General features: G+C 39.3%; 1 protein-coding gene across 4 annotated transcripts in view; it reads left to right on the top strand.

Moving 5' to 3' along the window:
* The window catches only part of VPS41 (VPS41 subunit of HOPS complex), a 187900-nt gene that overhangs the window by 70766 nt on the left and 92803 nt on the right, over nt 1-24331 (top strand). For all 4 annotated transcript variants that reach the window (XR_009520589.1, XM_060020220.1, XM_060020222.1 and 1 more), the window contains 3 exons: nt 10687-10761; nt 20292-20354; nt 24062-24127. Coding sequence is in view for 3 of the 4 variants with exons in the window: in XM_060020220.1 (XP_059876203.1) it covers nt 10687-10761; nt 20292-20354; nt 24062-24127 (204 nt within the window). In the remaining variant the exon portion in view is untranslated. The remainder of the gene's footprint in view (nt 1-10686; nt 10762-20291; nt 20355-24061; nt 24128-24331) is intronic.

A 24331-nucleotide genomic window follows, 5' to 3' on the forward strand; every position in this document is an offset into this window, starting at 1 on the left:
AATTCACTTATATTGTCCAGAATTCCAAACATGTCTCCATTAGGAATAAAATTGTAGCTAATGGAAAATACAGCTGAGACCATTTTTCTCTGGTCTTTTTTTTCTTCTGGTTCCTTACCCTTGTCTGCATCTATTTCAGTGGACCATCTTCACAACATACTCCCTAAATTGTATGTATAAAACAGGAAAGATCAGCATTGAAGAAAGACCGAATCTTGCCCTCCTTTTTCCCTCCTGTATCCTTTCTTTCCTGTTCAGTTGTCGTTGTTGCTTATTTCTAGTGTTTAGAAATGGCAGATATACGCAAGGTGTTTGTTTCTGACAGGAATGATTACCAATGACAGGTGTACTATTGAATTCCTGTTATTTATTCTTTATTAAATGTTATAGAAAAATTATAGAAACTAACATGCATAGTGATGATACTCAATTATTGCTCAAGATAAAAATGTGCTGCAGGTTCCCCAAAGGATGGCTTTAACAATTAAGATTTACTGTGGTTTCGTTTTGTTTTTAGATTCATGGGTTTACTGTTTAATTGTTTAAAAATATTTATCTTTTGATTACAAACCATAAATATTTGTTGTAGAAAATTAGCAGATCCTAGAAAGGGACAACCTACATAGTAATAGTATGTCAGCACCCAGATATAAGCAGTGCTAATATTTGGGGGAATCTGCTTCTAGTCACATATATTACATTCAAATACCCGTAAATAGAGTAGTATTTATAAACATCAAATTGTACTTACCCAGAGTAGCCAAATTACAAGATTTGAGGGCACAGTCCTCCAGACTACCGAGTCTGCTGAAGACTTCTGACACCAGCCGCAAGTTCTGGTGGGTTCCTAAATCCACCTTCATGTTTGATAATTATCTAAAGGCCTCACAGAACTCACTAAAAGCTATTATACTCACAGTTCTGTGTTATTACGGGAAAAGGATACAGGTCAAGAATTCAGCCACAGGAAGGGCCATGCCTGGGATGGTTCCAAAAGTGAAGTTTTCATTTTCCTCGGGACATGGAACCTCCACCCCTACGTAGATGCAGGGAAGCTGAGCCCCGTATTCAGGGATTTTACTGGGGCTCTGTTACGGAGGCATGATTGGTTGCTAGGTTGTCCACGTGGTTGATTTCAGCTTCCGGGTTGACCGATACGTTGTGACCCAAAGCCTCCACCCTAAATCACAGGCTTGGTCTTTGTGGCCCAAGCAGCCCCACCATAGGATGCTCCTATCAGGTGTGCAGGTGTGACATTGATGACTTCCAGAAGCCAAGGGCAAAGGCCAGACCTCTCTTTGTCTAAGGCCATATTCTTCTCTAAATAATGCTTCTTTTTTAACTTAATTTTTAAAATGAACATTTAGGTTCCTAGCTTTTAGAAATTTAGGTAATTTTTAAATTATTTATTTACTTACCTACTTACCTATCTGTTTGCACTGGGTCTTAGTTGTGGCACGCAGGATCTTTGTTGCAGCATGCAGGATCTTTAGTTGCAGCACGTGGGCTCTTCGTTGAAGCATGTGGTATCTAGTTCCCTGACCAGGGATCCAGCCCTCGCCCCCTGCATTGGGAGCGTGGAGTCTTAGCCACTGGACCACCAGGGAAGTCCGTAGGTAATTTTCATTTCTCAGTGTCTTACAAAAGAAGCCTGCTATGGAAAGCATCTTGTTGCAAAATAATCTTTGTACTTCTCTTTGGTTATTATAGGCAACGCATATTTTAAAGACTTTTGATACACGTTGCCAAATGATCCTTTGGAAAGTTTCTCCAAGTTTGAATTACCACTCCCAATGTAAGAGGAGTGTCTATTTTTGTGCTTCTTCACTAAAACTAAGGTGTTTGAAAAATCTTTGCTGATTCTGTAGGTAAAATATCTCATCGCTTTACTTTTCATGTATTGATTGTTACTGAGGTTGCCTCTTGTTCCTGTTTACCTACAGTTTGTCTGTTTCTTTTGGGAGTTGACTGTTTACTTGGTTTGATTTACGTGAGTAGGAAACCCAAATTTCTTCAAAAACTAAAGAATATTTTAAAATGTATGGTAAGCTACCAAGTTGTTTGCAGTGTTCATGATAAGGGCAAATATCCCTAATCGATAATAAGCTGTTGTGAATCAATTTTAAAATTATGGACACCCTGATAGCAAAACAGTTTCTTTCTCTGGCTTCATGCTTAGAATGTATAGTTTAAGATTGCAGCTTTTACAGATGTATTAACTAGCTTCTCTTTCCAATTCTATTTGAAGTGACCTAAGAAGTAAAAAATACTTGTGCTCTCGTTTTAAAATAGGGAAAGAAGGAAGTAGTAACTAAACATGTGCTAAATACCTCATCTTCCAAATGAGCCAGTGAATACAATTGCATTTATTTTGAGTGGGGGGAGGAGACATAATTCAAGCATGATTTAGTAATTTAAAGATAATCACTAACAAGATAAAAATAGAATATCTAAATTCTTCTTCAATGGGTCAAGAAAAAGAATTTGAGCAACATAGCAAAAGAATAATAATGAGATGGAGAAATGTAATTTTTAAAAGTATAAAGGAATGTAGCAACTAAGAGAACACTAAATGGGCCAGGTATTCTGTTACTAAAAGAAAACTAGCCTCAGCTTTGAAGGACAAATATCCCACCAGCCGATGGAAGTGAAAAATAAAGATGTGAGCAAAAATGTATTATAAAAAGCCAAACAAAAATTAAGCATGTTGGCAGTAACAGTATAAGAAAATATAGCGTTTAAGGCAAAAGAGCATTAACCGGCAGAATGCATATTAGACTGATGATAGGTACAAGTGAAAAGGAAAATACAACAATTATACCCTTTGATTTGCCAAATTATAGGTCATCTAATAGCTGGATCAAAATGGATTTGAAAATCAAGGAGGAATGGACAAAACTACAATTGTAGTGGGAAGTTTTTGAAGCATGTTTCTATCAGTCTTTGCTAGATCAAGAAGAAAAAATTAAACCAGGACATAGAAATTAAATAATATATACAACATTATTAAAAATGTATGTATTTTGAACCCTAAAATAGAAAGTATGAATTACTTCAAAATGATATCTTTTGTTTCAAAGAGCAACCCATCCATTTAACAGATAGACACAGACCACATATCCGACCACAACTGTAGTCACACTAGAGTTTATTAATAATTTGATATATAAGCAGATAACACCACCACCACGCTTAGAAATGAAACAAAACAAAATGTTACTTTTCCCAAAGGAGATATAATTATTACAATAACACAGTATTCTCTGGTCTCTGGTTTGTGGCCATTGGTATACCCAAAGGCAAATGCAAAATATTTGATTATTTTATGATTAAGAAATGAGCAGTTAAAACTAACGAGCAATATACTAATGCCAGGAAATTAGAGTAGGTCAACGAAATTGTTCCAAGGCAAAAAGGGCATAATTAGTATAGACTAAGAGTAGAAATTAATAAAATAGAAAAATTTAAAAAATACAGCAAATAGGTACTTCCCTGGTGACGCAGTGGTTAAGAATCTGCCTGTCAATGCAGGGGACATGGGTTCGAGCCCCGGCCCAGGAAGATCCCACATGCCGCGGAGCAGCTAAGCCCGTGCGCCACAACTGCTGAGCCTGTGCTCTGGAGCCCGCGAGCCACAGCTACTGGGCCTGCACTCTAGAGCCTGCGAGCCACAGCTGCTGGGCCTGCGTGCCACAACTGCTGAAGCCCGCGTGCCCTAGAGCCCGTGCACCACAACAAGAGAAGCCGCTGCAATGAGAAGCCTGTGCACCGCAATGAAGGGTGGCCTCCGCTCGCCGCAACTAGAGAAAGCCTGTGAGCAGAAGCGAAGACCCAATGCTGCCAAAAATTTTAAAATAAATAAATAAATTTATTTTAAAAACCCCAGCAAATTGATTGATGGTAGTATTGCTTCTATAAAAAGGCCAATACAACTGATAAATATCTGATAAGGATAATAGTAAAAAAGGAAATAAAATATTAATATACGTGTGAGATAGTGCTGTGTATATATTTTCATATTTCCAAATAGGAAAACTAATATTACCTACTTCGTAGAATTTCTGTGAGGCGTAAATTATATAATATGTATAGAACTCTTAGAATAGAGACTGATGTATAATAAGCATATGGTAAATGTTTACTTATTAGTAGTCGTATTACTACTTACTAGTAGTAGTAGTATTAATATCATTAGTATTATTAAAATATTAAAAGAATACAAAGTGAAATGAAACTATTTCATCATTAAGAACTTGGAATGCACAATTTTCTGGGAAAATGTAAATGACCAGAATAGAATTAGGACATTTGAGTAGCTTGACAGTTATGGGAAAAATAAGTGTAAACCAAGAAATAATCCGTTGAAGGTGTAGATCCCAGACGTTTTTATGGATGGGCAAATTCTTCTTAATTTTATTTAGAAATCTTTAACGTTTGTTCTTATTTTGAAATATAACTTTTAAAAACCCATTTTAAGATGTGCAGGGGAACAAATAGTAATAAAGCGAACAATCCTGTTAACTACCACTCTGTCAAGAGCAGACCGTGTGATCCCCTTCCCCACCTATACTCGCAGTTCCCTTAGTGGGAGCCACTGTGCTGACCTTCGTAGGAATGACTGCTTAGCTTTTCTTTTTCATTTTATGTCCTCTGTGTGCACCCCCTGGACACTATGGTGTAGTTGTGCCTATTTTTGTTACGTTGTGTAAGTGGAATCATATTGTACGTATCAGGAATGAGAAAAGCCTGCTGACTGTCATTGCTACTCCCAGAATAAAACAAAGTATGAGACCTCTAAGGGGAGACATAGGAAACTTTATTTAGAGACATTAAAGAAGGCCTAATAAATGGAGAAATGCTCCATATTTATGGATTAGAAGAATCAACATATTGTAAACGTATCAAAGGGAGAGCTCTCAACGCTTCACCTTAGGTGGGTTTGAGGAAGTTTCCTCCTTAAATGCTAAGAGTTTTTACCATGAATGAGTGTTATTTCATCAAACACTTTTTGCATCATTGAGATGACCGTAAGAATTTCCTCTTGAGATGATCTTATGATTTTCCTTTTATTAATGCAAAAAATTATCATCTATTAATTCCGCTATCTTGTATCAGCCTAGTAGTTTCGGAGTAAAATTATCTTTTTTATATATGCTGACTTTGTTAATATTTTCTTTAGGATGTTTTCATTTCTGTTCATGAGTGAGATTTACTTGTATTTTTTCTTTTTCATAACATCCTTTGTTGAGTTTTGTTGTTAGGTTATGCTGTCCTGGTAAAATGAGTTGGGGAGCATTTCCTTTTTATTCTGTTGTCTGGAAGATTTTGTGTGTGATTGGAAGTTTGTGTTCTTTGAACTATCTCATGAAATTAATTCTCGAGTGAGTTTGACAGTAACTAAGATAAGTAAAATACATAGTAAGATAGTGGTAAGTGCTAAGGAGAAAAAATAAGTATTACGGTGAAGGAGCTATGAATGTTTGGGTGAAGTGTTGAAATTTCGGATCCAGTGGCCTGAAAAGATGACTACCAGTGAAGAGCTGGCAGAAAAGCATCCCAGGCACCAGCAAACAAATGCAAAGGCTCTAGGACTGGAGAAACAGCAAGAAGGTCATCGTGGCTGGAGGAGTGAGAACAAGGCCAAGGGTGGATAAGGCAGGGCTTTAGCCATATCATTTAGGACTGTCAGGTCATAGTAAACACTTTGGGTTTTATCCTGAGATGGGAGGCCTTTGGAGGGTTTGAAACAAAGGAGTGACATTGTCTGATCCACCTATTAACAATATACTGGTTTGTCAAGGTTAGATTTCTAGGAGAGTTAGGGCAGAAGTAGGTCTACTAGTTTGGAGACTACTACAGTAATCCAGACAAGGGTGGTGATAGCTTAAACCAGGATGGCAGCCATAGGGGTGGTGAAAGTCTGGGTAAATTTTGTTTGAAGAGATGGTAGGAATTGCTGACAGATAGCGATGTAAAGTGTGGAAGAAAGACGGGAGTCAAGACTGGCTCCAAGGCTTTTGTCTTGTGCGATGAGAGGATTCTATCAGTCCTTAACTACTACAGATGGGCGAGACATCAGGGAGAGCCCTTCCAGGAAGGAAGATCAGATTCTCAGGTTTGGATATGCTTTAGTTCACATGCCCGTTTAGGCATCCTAGTACATATGTAAAATAGGCAGTCCTAGATATTGGTCTGGAATAGGGAGAAGCCCCGTCTAGGGATTTAAATTCAGGAGTCATCCCATGGCCTGGAGAGAATACCAAGAGAGCTCGTGTAGATGTAAAAGGGAAGAGGTGCCAGGACTGAGCTATGAGGTACAGGGATCAGGAGATAAGGAGTATTTGGCCAAAGAGACTGAGGCGGAGCAACTAGAAATTCCAGAGAAAACTCAGAGAAGTGTGATACCTTGGAAGCAGAGAGAGGGGGAGAGTTGTCATCAGTGTTCCATGCTTGTATTAGGTAAAGTAAGTTAGGATTGAATAATGACCATTATATGTGGCAACATGGGGGTCATTTTATCTTGTAATTCTCATGAAAATATAAATACTTGAGAAAAACCAAGGAAAGTGTGAAGAATTGTGACTGGGACTCACCTTACCAGATATCAGAACATACTATGTACGTCTTCTATAATTAAATCAATGTTGAAATGATATAACAGTGGCCAAAGGGACCACAGTTGAAAATCCAGAAGATTAGCTCAGTGTATATAAATATTTATTATATGATAAACATAGTTCTCTTCAAAAGGAGAAGGGTGTGGTTTTTAAAAAATGGGGCTAGTCCTAATGGGTATCCATTTGGAAGAAGATAAGATGAATCGTGAAAGTATTAAAAACTTAGATGTGAGAAATAAAGCAATAACCATCTTGCAAAAATATACAGGAGACCACATATACAATGTCAGGGTAAGGTATTGTACCAAGACCTCATACCCTTTAAAAAAAAAGAAGGAAATGGACAAGAAAAGAACAAACATTAATAGAAAAAATAAGAGATGTGAACAGAGTTTTTAGAAGAATAAATTAATTGGCCGACAGGCTTAAGAAAATGTTTAAGTTGTTAGTAGTTGGGGAAATAAATCAGTGAATATTGATCATTGGCAAAAAAGTTAACCATTGCTAACAGGCATAAAGGAAAAAGGATTCTTATACCTTGTAGTTATGATTTATTTTCCCCCATAATATTGCTAATGTGATACAAATTAGTTTCTACTCAGGAAGAAACATGTTGTAATAAAAAGTTGGGTTTATTCGTACTAAGAATACCACTGTGTGGCCTAGCCACACAGCAGTACTAAGGCTCTAGACAGCTCACGTAAACTCTTGAGGCCTCGTTTTCCTTATTGTGAGGTGGAGGTAACCATCCTAGGCTGTCTCCTTTCGCCAGAAGTTGCGAGGATCAGCTAACGTGTATGTCAGGTCTTTGAAAATAATACAGTGTGATTCCTAGAATCTTAGCACAGGCCATGAGCACAGAGTCCAAGAACAAATGACGTACAGTTTGACAGGTACATGGGGAGAAGATACACTTCTCGATGTAAGTTGTACAGAAGGGCCTTGCGAAGAAGCATTGTACTCAGCACTGAGGCTCAGTTTGGTAGGCCTGGAACAGTGCTACCCTGTAGAACTTTCTGAAATGATGAAAACATTCCGTGATCTGTGTGCTTTTTCACACAGTAGCCACTAGTCACATGTGGTATTGAGCACTTGTGCAACAGAGGACATGAATATTTAACTGTGATTGATTTTAACTAGCTTAACTTTCTATATAGTCACACGTGGATAGTACCATATTGGTTAGGACAGGAAACCTTGGCAGTGATCAGGCTACACACATCTATTGAATTATAATCTGAGGTAGGCTATAACCAGAGACCAATTAAATTACAGTCAGAGGTATGTGGGGTTTATATTTGCCACAAGTAAAATGGGCATTAAAATGTTTGGTGAACAAAAGATCACCATCAGGAAGTTGTTAACAGAAGGTACTCAGTGAGGAAAACATTTATCCAAAGAAGACTAGAAACTGTGCATTCAGACTCGTCGGCCAGAAGTCCAGACACACTGGCCTCATTGCTTTCCCAGTTCAGCTTTTGTTTTGCATCTTCCTTGCTGCCCATCACAAAGTTCTCTTCACTGCTCTTAAGGTCAGAGCCCTGGCTCTGCTTTTTCTCTGTTGTGAATCTCATCCATGGGGTTGGTTTATTCTCCTATAAATGGATCAGATATCTCTGTAAGGTCCTTTCCTGTTCTAAGAACTTTTAAGGAGATAGCTTGGTTTTCATGAGCTGCGTTTCAGGAGTGATTTAGGGATCAGGGTGAGAACGGGTTCTGTAGCCCCCTGTCTCCACCTGTAACATGGGAATTTCTCTCAGCAGCATCAGGCAGTGGGTGGCCTTTCCAAGGTCAGGGAGTCTTGGTCTGTCCTGGCCATGACTTACTAGCTTGGAGGTATTTTCCATTGAGCATAGAACAATCAATTTTGTGTATTTCCATTTTATTCTTATGCACAAACCAAATTATTTTAAGGTTAGATATTTTAAAAAATGAATTTGCAGGCTCATGTTGAAACCGATGAAGTCTTCTCTTTGTGGTTAATTTGTTCTATCATGTTTTGTGCAAGATAGTTGTAAACTGTCATTACTTAAGAAGCAAAAAAAAAGGAGAAAAGGTTGCCATTTTTTAATGTTGTCAACATTTACTGATTTTGATTTCTCTTTAGAAAATCCACCTGTATGAATATTTTAGTGAGTAAACAGTTGGCTACACAGAGAACTGGAAAACTGTGAAAAATATTACAAGTGCAGTTGTGTGTTTACTCTTGGGAAAATACATCCAAAGTAGAATGCCTAATTCCATCTTCACAGATTTTTAAATTTGAGATTACTCAAAAGAATGGAGGATGGGGCTTCCCTGGTGGCACAGTGGTTGAGAGTCTGCCTGCCGATGCAGGGGACACGGGTTCGTGCCCCTGTCCGGGAAGATCCCACATGCCGCGGAGCGGCTGGGCCCGTGAGCCATGGCCGCTGAGCCTGTGTGTCCAGAACCTGTGCTCCGCAACGGGAGAGGCCACAACAGTGAGAGGCCCGCGTACTGCAAAAAAAAAAAAAAAAAAGAAAAAAAAAAAAAAAGAATGGAGGATGACAAAGTTAGTTACTATCAATTAGACCCTGTGGAATTCCCCCAGAAATTACTAAGCATAGAGTATAAATAAAAAGTTGATTTAGTAATTTATAAGAGAAGAAGAAATGGATTGGCTGGTGAGCTGAAGTAAAATAACTAAGATTTTAGAGTTGCCATATGATCCAACAATCCCACTCCTGGGCATATATCCAGAGAAAACTCTGATTCGAAAAGATACATGCACCCCAATATTCGTAGCAGCACTATTTACAATAGTCAAGACATGGAAGCAACCTAAATGTCCATCAACAGAGGAATGGATAAAGAAGATGTGGTACATGTATACAATGGAATATTACTCAGCCATAAAAAAGAATGAAATAATGCCATTGGTATAGACGACCTTATTTACAAAGAAGAAATAGAGACACAGATGTAGAGAACAAATGTATGGATACCAAGAGGGAAAGGGGGAGGTGGGATGAATTGGGAGATTGGGATTGAAATATATATGCTATCGATACTATGTATAAAGTAGATAACTAATGAGAACCTACTGTATAGCACAGGGAACTCTGCTCAGTGCTCTGTGGTGACCTAAATGGGAAGGAAATCCAAAAAAGAGGGGATATACGTATATGTATAGCTGATTCACTTTGCTGTTCAGTAGAAACTAACACAATATTGTAAAGCAACTGTACTCCAATAAAAATTTTTTTTAAAAAAGAATGGAATAGTGCCGTTTGCAGCAGCATGGATGGACCTAGAGATTATCATTACTAAGTGAAGAAAGTCAGAGAAAGACAAATACCACGATATCACTTATACGTGGAATCTAAAATATGATGGATGTAACAAACAGACTCACAGACACAGAAAACAAACTTACGGTTACCAAAGGGGAGAGGTGGTGGGGCAGTGATAAATGAGGAGTTTGAGATTAGCAGATACCTACTACTGTATATAAAATACATAAACAACAAGGTCCTACTGTATAGCATAGGGAACTAAATTCAATATCCTGTGATAAACCATAATGGAAAAGGATATGAAAAAGAATGTGTGTGTTTGTGTGTGTGTGTATATATATATCTGAATCATTTTACTGTATACCAGCAACTAACGTGACATTTTAAATCATCTATATTTCAATTAAAAAAACACTAAACTTTTTCTTTACATCATGATTTTTATTTTGGTTTTTGTTTTGTTCTTTTAATGAATTTGGCTGGGAAAGAATTTTAGGACTGTGGAGTAAATAGAACAGAACAAATAAAAAGGTACATAACAGGTAAGAAAAGTACCATTTTTAGCTGGGACTTCAAGTAAGTGAAATAGGTAATTTGGGCAAATCTTAGGTTTCTGGGCTTATTACACGTCTGGGAACAAAGCTATATTTTACCATTTTCATTTGCAGAAGCAAAATATGTCTTGGATTCCTGCATCTAAACTAATAGACAACTTGTATCATTTACATTTTACAAAAAGCCAAGGCATTTCACTTTTGATATATATGTTTCTGAAGGTTTACCATGTTTGTTTGTTCTTTTGTTTTCAATAGAGTCCTGTGAAGATAAATCAGATTAGCCTGGATGAAAGTGGCGAACACATGGGCGTGTGTTCAGAGGATGGCAAGGTATGGGGATTACATGGTCACGTGGAAAGCAGCGCTCCAGCTCTGTGGGCTGTGATGTTACCAACTCCAAAGGCTAGAGCAACACTGTGCCTACTGTATACCTGCAGTAGGAGAACCCTGATTATTCTTTTTGGGTATCGGACTTGCTCCCGATTGCTCATAATTAAAGTAAAATATATTTTGCGCAAATGTGCCTTAGGAAAAATAATTACAAGAATGTCAATAATGTAACTAGTATTAAGCTGATTAACAGCTGTGGCAGAGGGACATGTCACCTTAATCATTACTGCCGTGCCACTTAGGCTTCAGCGACTGGTCTGCAGTTCCTGCAAGACAGTGGTTTAATGCCTTTCTGCCATAAATCCACAAAATTGGATTTTGTGGGCATGATTTCTGTGGGCTGGTGGTTTTCATTTTCACACACCAGTTATGAATGTTTCTCTTGAATTGTAGAATCTTTTGATAAGCAATCATAGTTTATCAGAAGAATAAAGTGTCTTACAGTGGCCACATTAAATAAATGTAAAATCAATATATGTACAGTTTCTAAAAACCTGGCCCCTACTTCCTCGACCGAGGACATACGTCATTTGTGCAGTGTATAACTAACAATTATCAGTGCTGCTTGCCGAGGTTGAGCTGTGACATTTAGTGGTTGTGGTGATTGATTTTCCACTTATAAGAATGTCTTTTGTTTTTCAGTCAATGGAAGGCTTTTCTAATGTTGGTTTGCAATGATAAAATTCTAATGCACAGCGTATTTAAGCTACTCTTCTAAAACAACAGTTGAAGAAGAGAATGCATTAAGAATCATTACAGAACCTTACATATTCTGGACTTCATAGAGCAGATTTCCTAATCTAATTTTATGTTTTTTATGGGATCTAAATTCAATGGGCCATTAGGATAAGTAAATTAAAAACAGTGTAATCAGTGTAAAAGATTTATACCCATTTAATCTGTAAACAAAAGAAAAATGAAGTCTTCTTGACAGACAAGAATGCATTTTTATATATCTAAGCCTAATGTTACCCAAAGAGTCTAGTAAGAGTAATTGGAACACTCATGCTTTTCAAAAAGCACTGTCAAATTTTCTGAAATTCTGGGATGAACCAGACCATCAAAGATAGATAAGGGAGGAGTTGGTATGTGCAGAAATTGAGAAGAATTATCCAAACTCTTGAAACATTTCGTATTTATAAGAAAGATCATCTTTTTGTTTTCTGAAAGGTGAGGAAGAATTCCTTCTGGATTAATGCCAATGTAACTGAACTAATTTGTTGAAGGAGAATATTGTTTTTGAATTGGAAAAGAACTTAGATACTTCATCTAAGAATTTTCAGAACTCTAAATTTTGAAGAATTACTATTTAATGCGGCAAAGCAGTATATTTTAGCTACAGTGTCTGGTGGATAACGAGATGACCCTCATATCTCCTGGCACACTTCTTGGCAAGCACCTCTGTTTTCCTATTTTAGTCAAATTTATCACTGCCATATTTTGTTGTAGACCCATGATGCATGTTTAAAGAATGGTTTTCTCATATATTTTATCAGCGTTGATAGAATTGAAAATAAATATTTCAGCGCACGTAGGTGTGTAAGCTAGCCCTCCTCGTGGGTTAGTCTGAATTGTGAAAATTGAAGCGCTAATATACAGTGATCTAGTAAAGTGGTTAGTGATGATGATCTAGTAAAGTGGTTAGTGATGATAGCAACATAAAGATTATTAAGCAAGATCAGCTCCGGATACCTAGATCTCGTGCATCTTTCAATGGCTGTTGTGAGTTTTCTTTCTTTAGTGCATTAAGATTCCTAGATAAATCATTACCTTCCATTTCACAGATAACCTTTGATATTCAGTTTTAAAGTCATAATTCTAACATAATTTACTCTGTTTAGTCAGCTCGTGCTCAGTTCTAATCTTTTTATTTATCCTCGAGTTCCAAATTTTGAAATATACTCACACGTATACTGTGTGTGCGTGCGCGCGTTTGTGTGTGTGTGTTACTGGTATACATTTTAGGTAACTTTCCGCGTAAGTACGTAACAGCCTTATTTTCTGATCTCTTGCCTGTGTCGCCCTCATACATGAACTAGAATTAATTTAATGTAGAATTCTGGGTTGAACTATTTTCTCTCAAAGTTTTGGAGACTTTGCTCCCTTCTGACTAACCTTTATTGTCCTAGACATGTCAGAGGCCAGCCTATTTTTGTTGTTTCACAAAACCTTTTTAATTTTTTTTCTCTCCTGCCTTGGATCTCAGACTCATCATAATAACAACAACACTACCAATGGCAACGAACAGCCCTTGCAATTCAGTTTGCTAAGTTAATGTCTTGTTTGGGTCTATTTTCATTCATTTTGTCTGGAAGAGGGTAAGTCCTTTTGATCCATATACTGAAGTATTGTTTTCATTTCAGGAAAGTTGACTTCAGTCCTGATTTTGATTATTGCTTCAGTTCCACGTGTTTTCATTTCTTCAGAGAAACTCAATAATACTTAGGCTGGAGGCGGTATTGCGCGGAGGCTAAGAGCATCGCTCTGCACCACGCCTGCCTGGGCGGCTTTCCCACTCTTCTCTGTTAGGTCAGGGATGTTGCTTGACCCCCGGCCCCTCCACTGCCTCAGCTGGGCAGTGGGCACAGTGCGAGGCCTGGATGGGAATGTGGCAGAGCCAGTGCTGGGTGTGTGGGAAGTTCTAAGTTCTTGGTGTTTTTATTGCTAACCCTTCACTAACCATCTGTAGTGTGGCCTCTTCCCCTCCCATTTTGTTGTACCTCACTCACCTTTTCAAGGTAAGTTGGTGAATGGATAAGCCCTATCCACCCTTCTTCTCTTTTGAAAATATATGTAGGGGGGTTCCCTTTTCTCTACACCCTCTTCGGCGTGTATTGTTTGTAGATTTTTTGATGATGGCCATTCTAACCGGCGTGAGGCAGTGCCTCACTGTAGTTTTGATTTGCATTTCTCTAATAATTAGTGATGTTGAGAATTTTTTCATGTACTTTTTGGCCATTTGGAGAAATGTCTATTTGGATCTTCTGCCCACTTTTCTGATTGAATTGTTTTTTGATATTGAGCTGCACGAGTTGTTTATATATTTTGGAGATTAATCCCTTGTCAGTCACTTCATTTGCAAGTATTTTCTCCCATTCTGTGGGTTTTCTTTTTGTTTTGTTTATGGTTTCCTTTGCTGTGCAAAAGCTTTTAAGTTTAATTAGATCCCATTTGTTTATTTTTACTTTCATTACTCTTGGAGGTGGATCAAAAAAAGATCTTGCTATGATTTACCTCGGAAGGGGAGGGATAAATTGGGAGATTGGGATTGACATATACACACTACTATATATAGAATAGATAACTAATAAGGTCCTACTAAATAGCACAGGGCACTCTATTCAATACTCCGTAATGGCCTGTATGGGAAGAGAATCTAAAAAAGAGTGGATATATGTGTATGTATAACTGACTCACTTTGTTGTACACCTGAAACTAACAGAACATTGTAAGTCACCTATACTCAGATCTTTAAAAATTAATTTTTTAAAAAGAAAGAAAATATACTGTAAGAAAAATTGGTCATGTTTTGTGACACACACACACACACACACACACACACACACACACACACCCCTCACACATAGGCTTTGCTTTCTCATGGTTTTTATCCTCTCATTTCTCTGTAGTCAGGGAGAGTTTCTCTTCTTGTTTTGGTCCCTTTGCTGAGGAACTTTGCTTCCAATATCAATTTTGCTTTCTGGAGTAGACTTTTATTCTGTTTTGCCTTTTTGTTCTTCCTGAACTCTTTCGATCTCTCCCAATTTTCTTTTCACGTCAGCCTGATCTATGTTTAATTTTTAAAACCAAAAATTATGACTTCTTGTGTGTCTTAGAGTGTCTTAGAGGTGGAGTGGTTGGGAGGGGAATTATCCTGCCACATTTGAGCTGTGTGTTGTCAGCTAAGTGATTCAAACCTCTCTGTGCTTCACCCTATTTCCTCCTCTATAAAAGGGGGGATAGTAACAGTACCTGCCTCATTAATCATTAGGAGAAATGAATTAGTTAATATATGTCAGTGATTTGGAATAGTATCTGGAACAGAAGAAACACGTAGTAGTCGTCAGCTGTTACCATCATCATTATCATTGTTGTCCTATCCTTTGCTCCAGATTCATAGAGGTCTCTTCTTCTTATTGAAGTTGACAAATAGTTTTGTAGTTTGTTTTTTTCTTTTCTGGTTACTATTAAAACTTTTTTTTTTTTTTTTTTTTTTGGCCGTGCTGCACGGCATGTGGGATCTTAGCTGCCCAACCAGGGATCGAACCTGCACCCCCTGCAGTGGAAGCATGGCGTCTTAACCACTGGACCACCAGGGAAGTCCCTATTAAAACATTTTTTAAAGCATGGTTTTTCTCCCTCTGAGTCACTGGAATTGTGTTCTGCAGTATTCTTTTTATAGACCTTGTGTGCATTTTTGTTACTCATTTATCCATTCCAGAACAGGGAGACAAGCTCTTTCTGAACCTGGGTTAGCAAACAGATTCAGGCCCTGCTTGTTATCCTTTTGGGTGTTGTAGAGTCACCCTTCAGCTCACATAGGGACCTGTTAATGAGCTCCATTTCCTCTGACTGGAGGTATCCAGTTAAGGCAGCTCCTCCAGTGAACTGGGGGCCTCTCCTATCTTCCCTCCTGGGTCTTTGACACCCTCCATGGGTGGAGAATATGAAAACCTGCCATCTCCCCCGCGGGGGTGCCTCCAACCACTGCCCTAGATGGAATGACAGTTTACATGTTCACCCCTGTTCTTCTAATGCTTGACCTGTTGTTATTTGCAAGCCAGGGTTTGAGAGGGGCTGTTACAATGAAGTAATAGCTGGGAGGGTTGTCCAACACTCTGGTCACCTCATTCATAGTTTCTCTATGTCAGATGGCCCGTCGCCCAGTTTTCTGGTTTGCAAATACACAGAATTCCATGCTAAAGGGGAGAAGGCTTATACACCTTCCTGATTGTTTCATGAGAGTAGGGTTTCTTTACTTGTGGTGGTAAACACATAGCACATACGTTTTGTGGTCCTCCTATGGCTCTGTGGGTTTGTAGTTAATGAGAAATCCTCCAAGACTTTGTAGTAGGTTGACTCTAAGGCCAATTGTTCTGAATTTTCTCTTTGTCTTCACTAGGTATTTTTGTGACAAGTTGGGAGAGGTTGTCAGGGCTGCTATAGGGGATACCATTATCAAAAGGATCCTCTCTATTTTAACCTTTAAAAATACGATTCTTAACTCAGATGCACTCTTCCTAAAAGCCCAAACTTTCTAGGCAATCATTCAACGGATTCTTTTCACAGAGGAGTGTGCTAATCACTGAGAAAATGACAAATAGGGAGAGAGAGGGGAGATGGATGAGAATTGCTTTGGATTTTACTAGCTTTAGCAGTTTTAAGTTCTGACCAACTAGTTTGGGTGTCACATTAGTGAAATAAACCAAAATATCAGAGGTTTTACAACTCACCCTGCTTGTACTGGTAAAGTTTACGAGATTTGTCTTGTGAAGTCTCAGTGTTTTCCATACTGAAGGAGGCGATGACAGTTGAGGAAAATGTTATTCAGTTAAACGTATGAATAGAGACTAACCTAAGAGTTCTAACCTGGCTTTGCCGCCTTCAGCAAACACCCCTCCAGCCCCTAATCCGGGCACGCTATGACATTTTTGCTTCCACTAGTTCTAAAGGGTAGTTATGAGTTTCAGCCTGTTTTCTAAGAACTTCTGCAATTTGTTCTCTTGTGTTTACTCCTTCTTATCACTCTACTATTACGTCTTCATATGGATCCGTGTGTTTGTTTTGTTGTTGATTTGTGATTTTTAAAGGGACAGCCCTGGAAATTCATAATTTAATTTTCGCCGTTAGATTTACAGTATTTCTCGTATTCATTTTCTCACCGATCCCTCAGTCTTTTTCGACGGGTTCACATTTGTTTGTTTTCAGCTCGTATACTTTTCCCTGCAATAAAAATCACTTAACTTTTGTCCTTAAAATCATCTTTACCCTGTTATAGGCAGAAGGAACTTCATCCATTTGAATGAATGTCTGGTGCATTTAGTTTCCACTTCTGTTGTAGAGTTGTCTGATTCATTCCCTTTCATGTTACTTTGGCAAATATTTGAGGCTTTTGATTTTCTTTTCCCTATTCTACTTTTCTTACACTTTATATATTGTAGAAAGATATCTTCATTATTTGCAAATTTTAGGCTAGCTCCTATAATGATAGAGTGTAGAAGAATAGGGCTTGGAATACTCTTCTTGATTTTTACAACCTCAGGTGAGTCATTTATTTTTCCACGGAATCATCTGTTACCCAGGCATAATGGTGTTTGCTTTCATCCCTAGCTGTCTTGCTATAAGGGCCAAATGAGGCAGAGCAAGATTGTCACTGCTAGTTACATACTGTCAGTTATCAGTCTTTAAAAATATCATTTTAAAGGTATTTCTTCTCATTTTCAAATCCATAAGCATAGTTCAATTCAGAATAAAATTTCTAAAAAAGCCAGAATGACGCTGGCCATTTTAATAGCTTTTCCAGAAGGTTGTTCCCTCCACAATTGGAGAAGACTGAGAAGTGACATCACATCTCTGAGGAGAGGTTATCGAAATATACTTTCCGATTGGAATGTTAGCCTAGAAATTAGGCTGGGCCTCACACGGGACTTCCCCATTGGTTAAAAGTGAGTCAAATTACAGCTAAAAAATAAATTTAGAACTAAGAGGAACATCTAGACATTGCTAGATGTTGACCACGGTATGAGTGAAATAAATACGTTCCACCTGAAAAAAAATACGTCATTTTACCCCACCAGAAAGTTCAGTTTGTCTAGGGTGGGATCTGTCCCTTAATTTCCAGGAATCCTAACCGTGCACTCTGGCCTGAGACCCACTGAGGTAAAGCACGTGGAAGCGTTTAGAGGTCCAAGCTGGTAGTAGGAGCGTGAGCGTTGACAGGGGACCACGTTGTCAGCGACATTGTTAGAATGAATTCATGGAAGTAGCTTATGTTAGAAGAATGTAAACTTCCTAGTTTAGCATGACTTTCTACTGATGTAACATTGATAAGTTGAGCACTTGTTAATTTATTAAGATTCAGGGGATACAGTACTTGTCGTATTTTGACCCCATTTTCTTGGATTTGTTGGGCTCATTCAACTACAACTTCCTGGGATAGAGTAAAGCTCTGAATGCAGTGCTTTTCTTTTGAGCTTCTCTACCACCATTTTATAAGAAGTTCAATGCATCCTGTGCGTATACATTCATATAAAAGCAGTGATGCAATGCCCTCTGAACAATGAGAAGCAAGGTGGTAGTGGGGCCTGCATGTATTTGCCATGTCAAGAATACATTTTAACAGATTACCTCTGATTAAATCAAATTCCCTCTATGCTACATTGTACCATGTGCTGTTCTTGGAACCCAAATAACACACTTGGCACAAGGGTATAAAAACAGCAGTCACAAAATGAGTGGAATATTCTAAAGATTTTATAGTTTAATGAAATAATTTATCTCCTCAAATGATATCATAACATGAGTCCATTTTCCTCTTGGAACTTGCACACATGAATTACTCAGAACTTACTAAGATGGGGACTTGCCTGGTGGTCCAGTGGTTAAGACTCTGCACTTCCAATGCAGGGGTCACGGGTTCGATCCCTGGTCAGGGAACTAGGATCCTGCATGCTGTGCTGCATGGCCAAAGAAAGAAAGAAAAAAAAAAAACTAAGATGAAAGCAAGGAAAATTCTAAGTAGTTTTATATCTATTTAAAAAATTGAATTTATAATGAAAAACTTTCTCACAGAGCGCCATTGGAACCAGATGGCTTCACAGGTGAATTCTTAAAAATTTAAAGAAGAAATAACACCACTCTTCTAGAGACTAGAAAAAGAGTGAACACATCTCAAGTGTTGGGAAATAGTTCTAAGCGCCCCTAATAGCTGGTTCCAAGTGTTTGAGAGCTCCTGGAATTCATACACTGTGCTTGTGAGGGTGTAAATTGATTGGAACCACTTTGCAAAGTCGTTTGGCTGTCTATGAGATGTGAACAGATGCATAACCTGTGACTCAACAACTCCATTTCTTCATAAATGGGTATATAAGTGGACCAAAAGATTTGGAAAGAGTTTTCACTGCAGCATTATTCATAATAGCCTCCATCTGGAAACAACCCAAATGATCAGTGGAAGATGGATACATAAATTATGATGTATTCATACATTGAAATACTATAAGGCAATGACAAAGAACCAGCTCCTGCTCTACGTACATAGCAGTATGGATAAATATCAGAAAGAAAATGTCGAGTGAAAGAAGCCAGTGAAATAGTTTATGATTCTATTTATATAAAATTCAAACATTAGCACAACTTACTGAAGGTAATAGATTTTGGAGGAGCGGTTAGTTTGTGAGGGTGTGAATGAATGGGAAGGAACACAAGGGAGCTTCTTGGGTTCTACTTCTTGACCTGGGTCATGGTTGCAGCGATATGTTCGTGTCATAAAAATTTGTCAAGCTCTGAATCTGTCATCTGTACCGTTTATGTACATTACTCAATTGAATATGTATGTTATTCAATTTTTGAAGTCAACCACTCAGAGAAAAGGTTAAGATTAAACAACTTTAAGGGAGGCACTGATAAGGAGAAAATTAAATCTTACATTTATACGCTCTAAATAGAGTCAAGATAAGACTGTAAATGAAGTGCAGTTCACCTAATCTCTTGCCACTTTGATCTGCACAGTTGATTTATATATCTGTGACTCAAAAAAGAAGCTCCTTTTTCCTTCAAGGAAAGGAATAAATAATTCCTTTAGGAATAGTCTATGGGAAGTTCATAAAAGGGTATTAGTAACCTATTCATATCTATTTCATTTTTTAAGTTGATGTCCATTTAATAAAACAGACTTGTGATGTGCCAAGGGAACTCTCTATCCATGAGATACTTGTAAAAATTTAATTTCAGCAGTGTGTTTTCACCCCCATAGAATTGTTTTCATTGGATATTTAATAGAGATTACACGGGCTTTAGATTACTAAGTGTTCTACTTTTGTTTTTTAAGATTTTTAAAAAATAAATTTATTTACTTAATTTTGGCTGTGTTGGGTCTTCGTTGCTGTGTGCAGGCTCGCCGTCTTTCTCTAGTTGCAGCGAGTGGGGGCTACTCTTCGTTGTGGAGCATGGGCTCTAGGTGCGCAGGCTTCAGTAGTTGTGGTGTGTGGGCTCAGTAGTTGTGGTTCGCAGGCTGTAGAGCACAGGCTCCTTAGCTGTGGTGCACAGGCTTAGTTGCTCTGTGGCATGTGGGATCTTCCCAGACCAGGGCTCGAACCCATGTCCCCTGCATTGGCAGGCAGATTCTTAACCACTGTACCACCAGGGGAATCGCATATTCTACTTTTTTATTGATAGTATGTGTTCTCACTGACTCAGCAGCCTTCTTTGTTACCGTCATGGTGAACTGACAAGATCCATTTACTTTTTAGGTGCAGGTGTTTGGACTATATTCTGGAGAAGAATTTCATGAGACTTTTGACTGTCCCATTAAAGTAAGTATTCAGTAAGTTTTAATTTTTCTAAGGATTTTCTCAGCAAAAGCAATAGGATTACAATACTTTGAACACTACCAATCTTGCATTAATTTTGTCAGTAAGTATCTGTTCAACTAATGTACCAGATACTATTTGAAGCTGGGAAGGTACACAGAATGTATATTATGTGACTGTGATCTCAGTCTATCCTCAGGAATCTTTTGTTGTAGTGGGTGAGATGATACACACACACACACACACACACACACACACACACACACACACACACACAATCTGTGATTAAAGACTCAAAGAGGTAAAAACAGTATTAAGGAATCTAAAACAGAGAGGTTACTTCTAGCTGTCCTTGTTACTGATGGCTTTGTAGATGGACTGTTGTTTGGGCTTTAATATACAGGGCTGATGGAGAAAGCTGACTTCCCATGTGGAAGAACAGTATAATATAAACGGAGAGGCTAGAAAATTCAAATCGTGTTCAGGAAGTGGCAAATAGTCTAGTTTAAATGGTGCATAAAATACTGACTTGGCAGGAAAGCTGCACGGGCCGATTGACGCTGGCTTTGTATTCAGGCTAAGGAATTTGGACTCCATCTGGTAGATAAGGAGAAATTACTGAATGTTGGAGAGCAAAGAAGTGGTGTAAACTGAGCTAAGCTTAAGGAAAAGTAATATGGCAGCTGTAACAGTGTTAGATGTGAGAGCTGATAGACCCAAGGCAGAAGGACCGATTTTAGGTAACAGTCGTGGTAGTTACAGTGGGTATTACAGTTGTTAAAGGAAGAGGTCGTTCAACTTTCTCAGGTGTTTATTCAAACATTTATTGATCAACAGGTGAAGGAGAGATGGGATCTGATGTGTGTTTTAGAAAGCCAGCCCTGCCACAGTGCAGGGGGATGTAAGCAAGAGAGTGACTGGGGACAGGAGACAATTTAGAGGGCTAATGCTGTACTCTAGAAATGGTGTTACAGGAGCTGAGTGAAAAGAGGGATGGTGAGTACTCAAGATGGTGTAGAAGGAATGAATCGGGAAAGCCTCGAGGAGGTAGACGTACTAAGACTTAGTGATGGCATGGCCGAGGGTCATAAAAGATGGAGGAGCTGAGGGTGGATCCAGGGTCTTGCTTCGGTAATGGTGTGTGGGAATGTCATCAGTGGAAATAAGGGATGGTTTGAGGAAGGATGTTGCTAGTTTGGGCTTGAGTCTAGATAACTGTAGCACATCTGGTGGAAATGTTATGTAGGAAACATTCATGGAAACATGAATATGGACCTCAGTATGGAGATTGGCCCTAAAAACACAAAATGGATAACCACAGCTGAGTAAGATGAAACCATTTTGAAAGATATTATCCAGTTAAAGAGTCAGATGTGGCACATGTATACAATGGAATATTACTCAGCCATAAAAAGGAGCGAAATTGAGTTATTTGTAATGAGGTGGATGGGCCTAGAGTCTGTCATACAGAGTGAAGTAAGTCAGAAAGAGAAAAATAAATGCCGGATGCTAATGCACATATATATGGAATCTAAAAAAGTGGTACTGATGAACCTAGTGGCAGGGCAGGAATAAAGACACAGACGTAGAGAATGGACTTGAGGACCCGAGGGGGAAGGGGAAACTGGGACAAAGTGAGAGAGTTAGCATTGACATATATACACTACCAAATGTCAAATAGATAGCTAGTGGGAAGCAGCCGCATAGCACAGGGAGGTCAGCTTGGTGCTTTGTGACCACCTAGAGGGGTGGGATAGGGAGGGTGGGAGGGAGACGCAAGAGGGAGGAGATGATGGGGATATATGTATACGTATAGCTGATTCACTTTGCTGTACAGCAGAAACTAACAGAACATTGTAAGGCAATTATATTCCAATAAAGATATTTAAAAAAAGAAGAGTGAGAAGACTGATGGTCAAATAATTCTGGAGCACTAATTTAAAGATGAAGGTAGTGGGAGGAAAAGAAAACAGTGAGGGATCTAAGAAGAATTAGTTAGGGTGATCGGAGGAGACCCAGGAGAGTGGTGTCAGGGAAGCCAAAGGAGAGAGGGTTTCCAGAAGGAAGGAGTGGGCATCGTGGGAAAGGCAGTGCGGAGATCACACGAGGTGGGGACTGAAACACGTAGCAGGAGGCTCACCACGTGTCAAGAAGTAAATGGGAGATGAAGAAGTAGAAACAAGCAGCGTAGACTCTTCTTCCAAGAATTTCATGATGAAGAAGGGAATTCATCTGATAGACGGAGAGAAAGCCAGGGTCCCAGGAGCATTTCTGCTGGTCATGTTTTGGTTGATGGTAAAAAGTCAGTAGGGGGGAAAGATCAAAAATAAGAGAAAGGGAAAACTTAGTGGAGCGGCACTAAGGGATGGGATCCGTCGTGTTGGGAGGGAGAGAAACTTTGGATATGAGTCCTCCAGCCTCCCGCCGGTGAGGCCAAGCCCAAGTGTTGCTACATTGGGCAGTGAAGGACCTGCAGTCAAGGGCAATGACCAGGAAGTGAGAAAAGGGGTAAGGTAATGTGGTGGAGGGGCATGGGGATGTCTGGAATAGCAGCTGCGATGTAGGATGATGCACTGTAAGAGAGCTAAGAGGACTCTCCTAAGAGATTTTAAGAATGTGTAACAACAGAATATGCAAATGATTCCACTGATATCCAGGATGGATTAGGGAAGTGTGGAAGGGAAGAAGGGCTAACCTGGGAAGGAGGAATGGTTAGAGAAGTGAGGAGTCAAATGCTAAATGCCCTCAAAATGGCAGTGTAGGAAGAGGAATCTATTCCGTTGGAGGATGGAAATGTATTAGTTAATTAACAAGAGTGTAGAATGTATTTAGTTGGAGTTTTATGAAGGTGTAATTGTGTGAATTTTTTTTAATGCCCAGAAATATTGTTGGAAATAGGTTGGAAAAAAACACAGTGTATTAGTTGATGAATACATGGGTCTGGGGATAAGACAATAAGGAGGCAGAGTCTCTGCAGGCTGCTAGCCATAAAAGGGGAGCCCCGAAGATGGGTTTACACTGAGTGCAGCCACCAGACCTTCAGAAATGCCACTGGCAAGTGAAGTAAACGGTGGTGAGGATGGAGCAGCCTTGAGAGCAACCTTTCTGAGGGGTTGGGAGGAGATCGTGGAGAGCGGATGAGAACCAAGGGACCGGGAACTGAGGCTGGAGGTGAAAGGGAAGGGCCTGGATGCTGCGCTCCAGAACTCCTGGGTCCTGCAGCTCTGTTGTCTTTCTACTGTTAGGGCGCGGATGTAATTGTGCTAAGTGTCTGAGGCTGTATCGCCAGCCCTGTTCCACTGGGTGCTCTCAGTCACTGGAGGGCGTCTGGACAAGGAGATAGTTGGGTTCTTTCTCTGGGTTTCTTCTATGAAATGTATTCAGTTACACACATTTGTGACATCTCGCTGCCTCTACTGACTGCCTTGGCTGTCTCTAAAGAGGGGTGCCTACTCAGAGGGTCCCACTCAGCCAGAAACGACAGCTGTTCACTCTCATCTTTTAGCTTTGACCCAGCTTCGTAGAAGAAACCTTTTCATACCAGAGCAAAACTTATCCTCAGTTGGTGCAGAATATTACCTGCATAGATTACTTCCTACCAGGATACCGGGTTGATTTTTAGATCATGCTGCCGGTAATGTACAAAGGGCTTTCATTCTGTGCTGGAGCTGTGACTCCTAAACCACTGTTGGGTCCTTATTCCCTTGCAGATCGTCGCCGTGCATCCGCATTTCGTGAGATCCAGCTGCAAGCAGTTTGTGACCGGAGGGAAGAAGGTAAGCGCTGCGTGTTGACCGTCACATGCCGTCTTTGAGGGGGTTCTGTTTGCTCCTTAATTTATCTGTAGTATTTTTAATGTCTGCCTCTTCATGCAGAGAAAATTCGCGAAAGCACAATGTAGTGAAATCAGGAGACCATCACCTCCTGGGGGAGGTGTGGCCTCAGTGCTTCTCACTGACATTCCTTTGGAGTAGATGTAG

Source organism: Delphinus delphis, chromosome 9 (genome assembly GCF_949987515.2).
Source record: "Delphinus delphis chromosome 9, mDelDel1.2, whole genome shotgun sequence".
Classification (NCBI taxonomy): domain Eukaryota; kingdom Metazoa; phylum Chordata; class Mammalia; order Artiodactyla; family Delphinidae; genus Delphinus; species Delphinus delphis.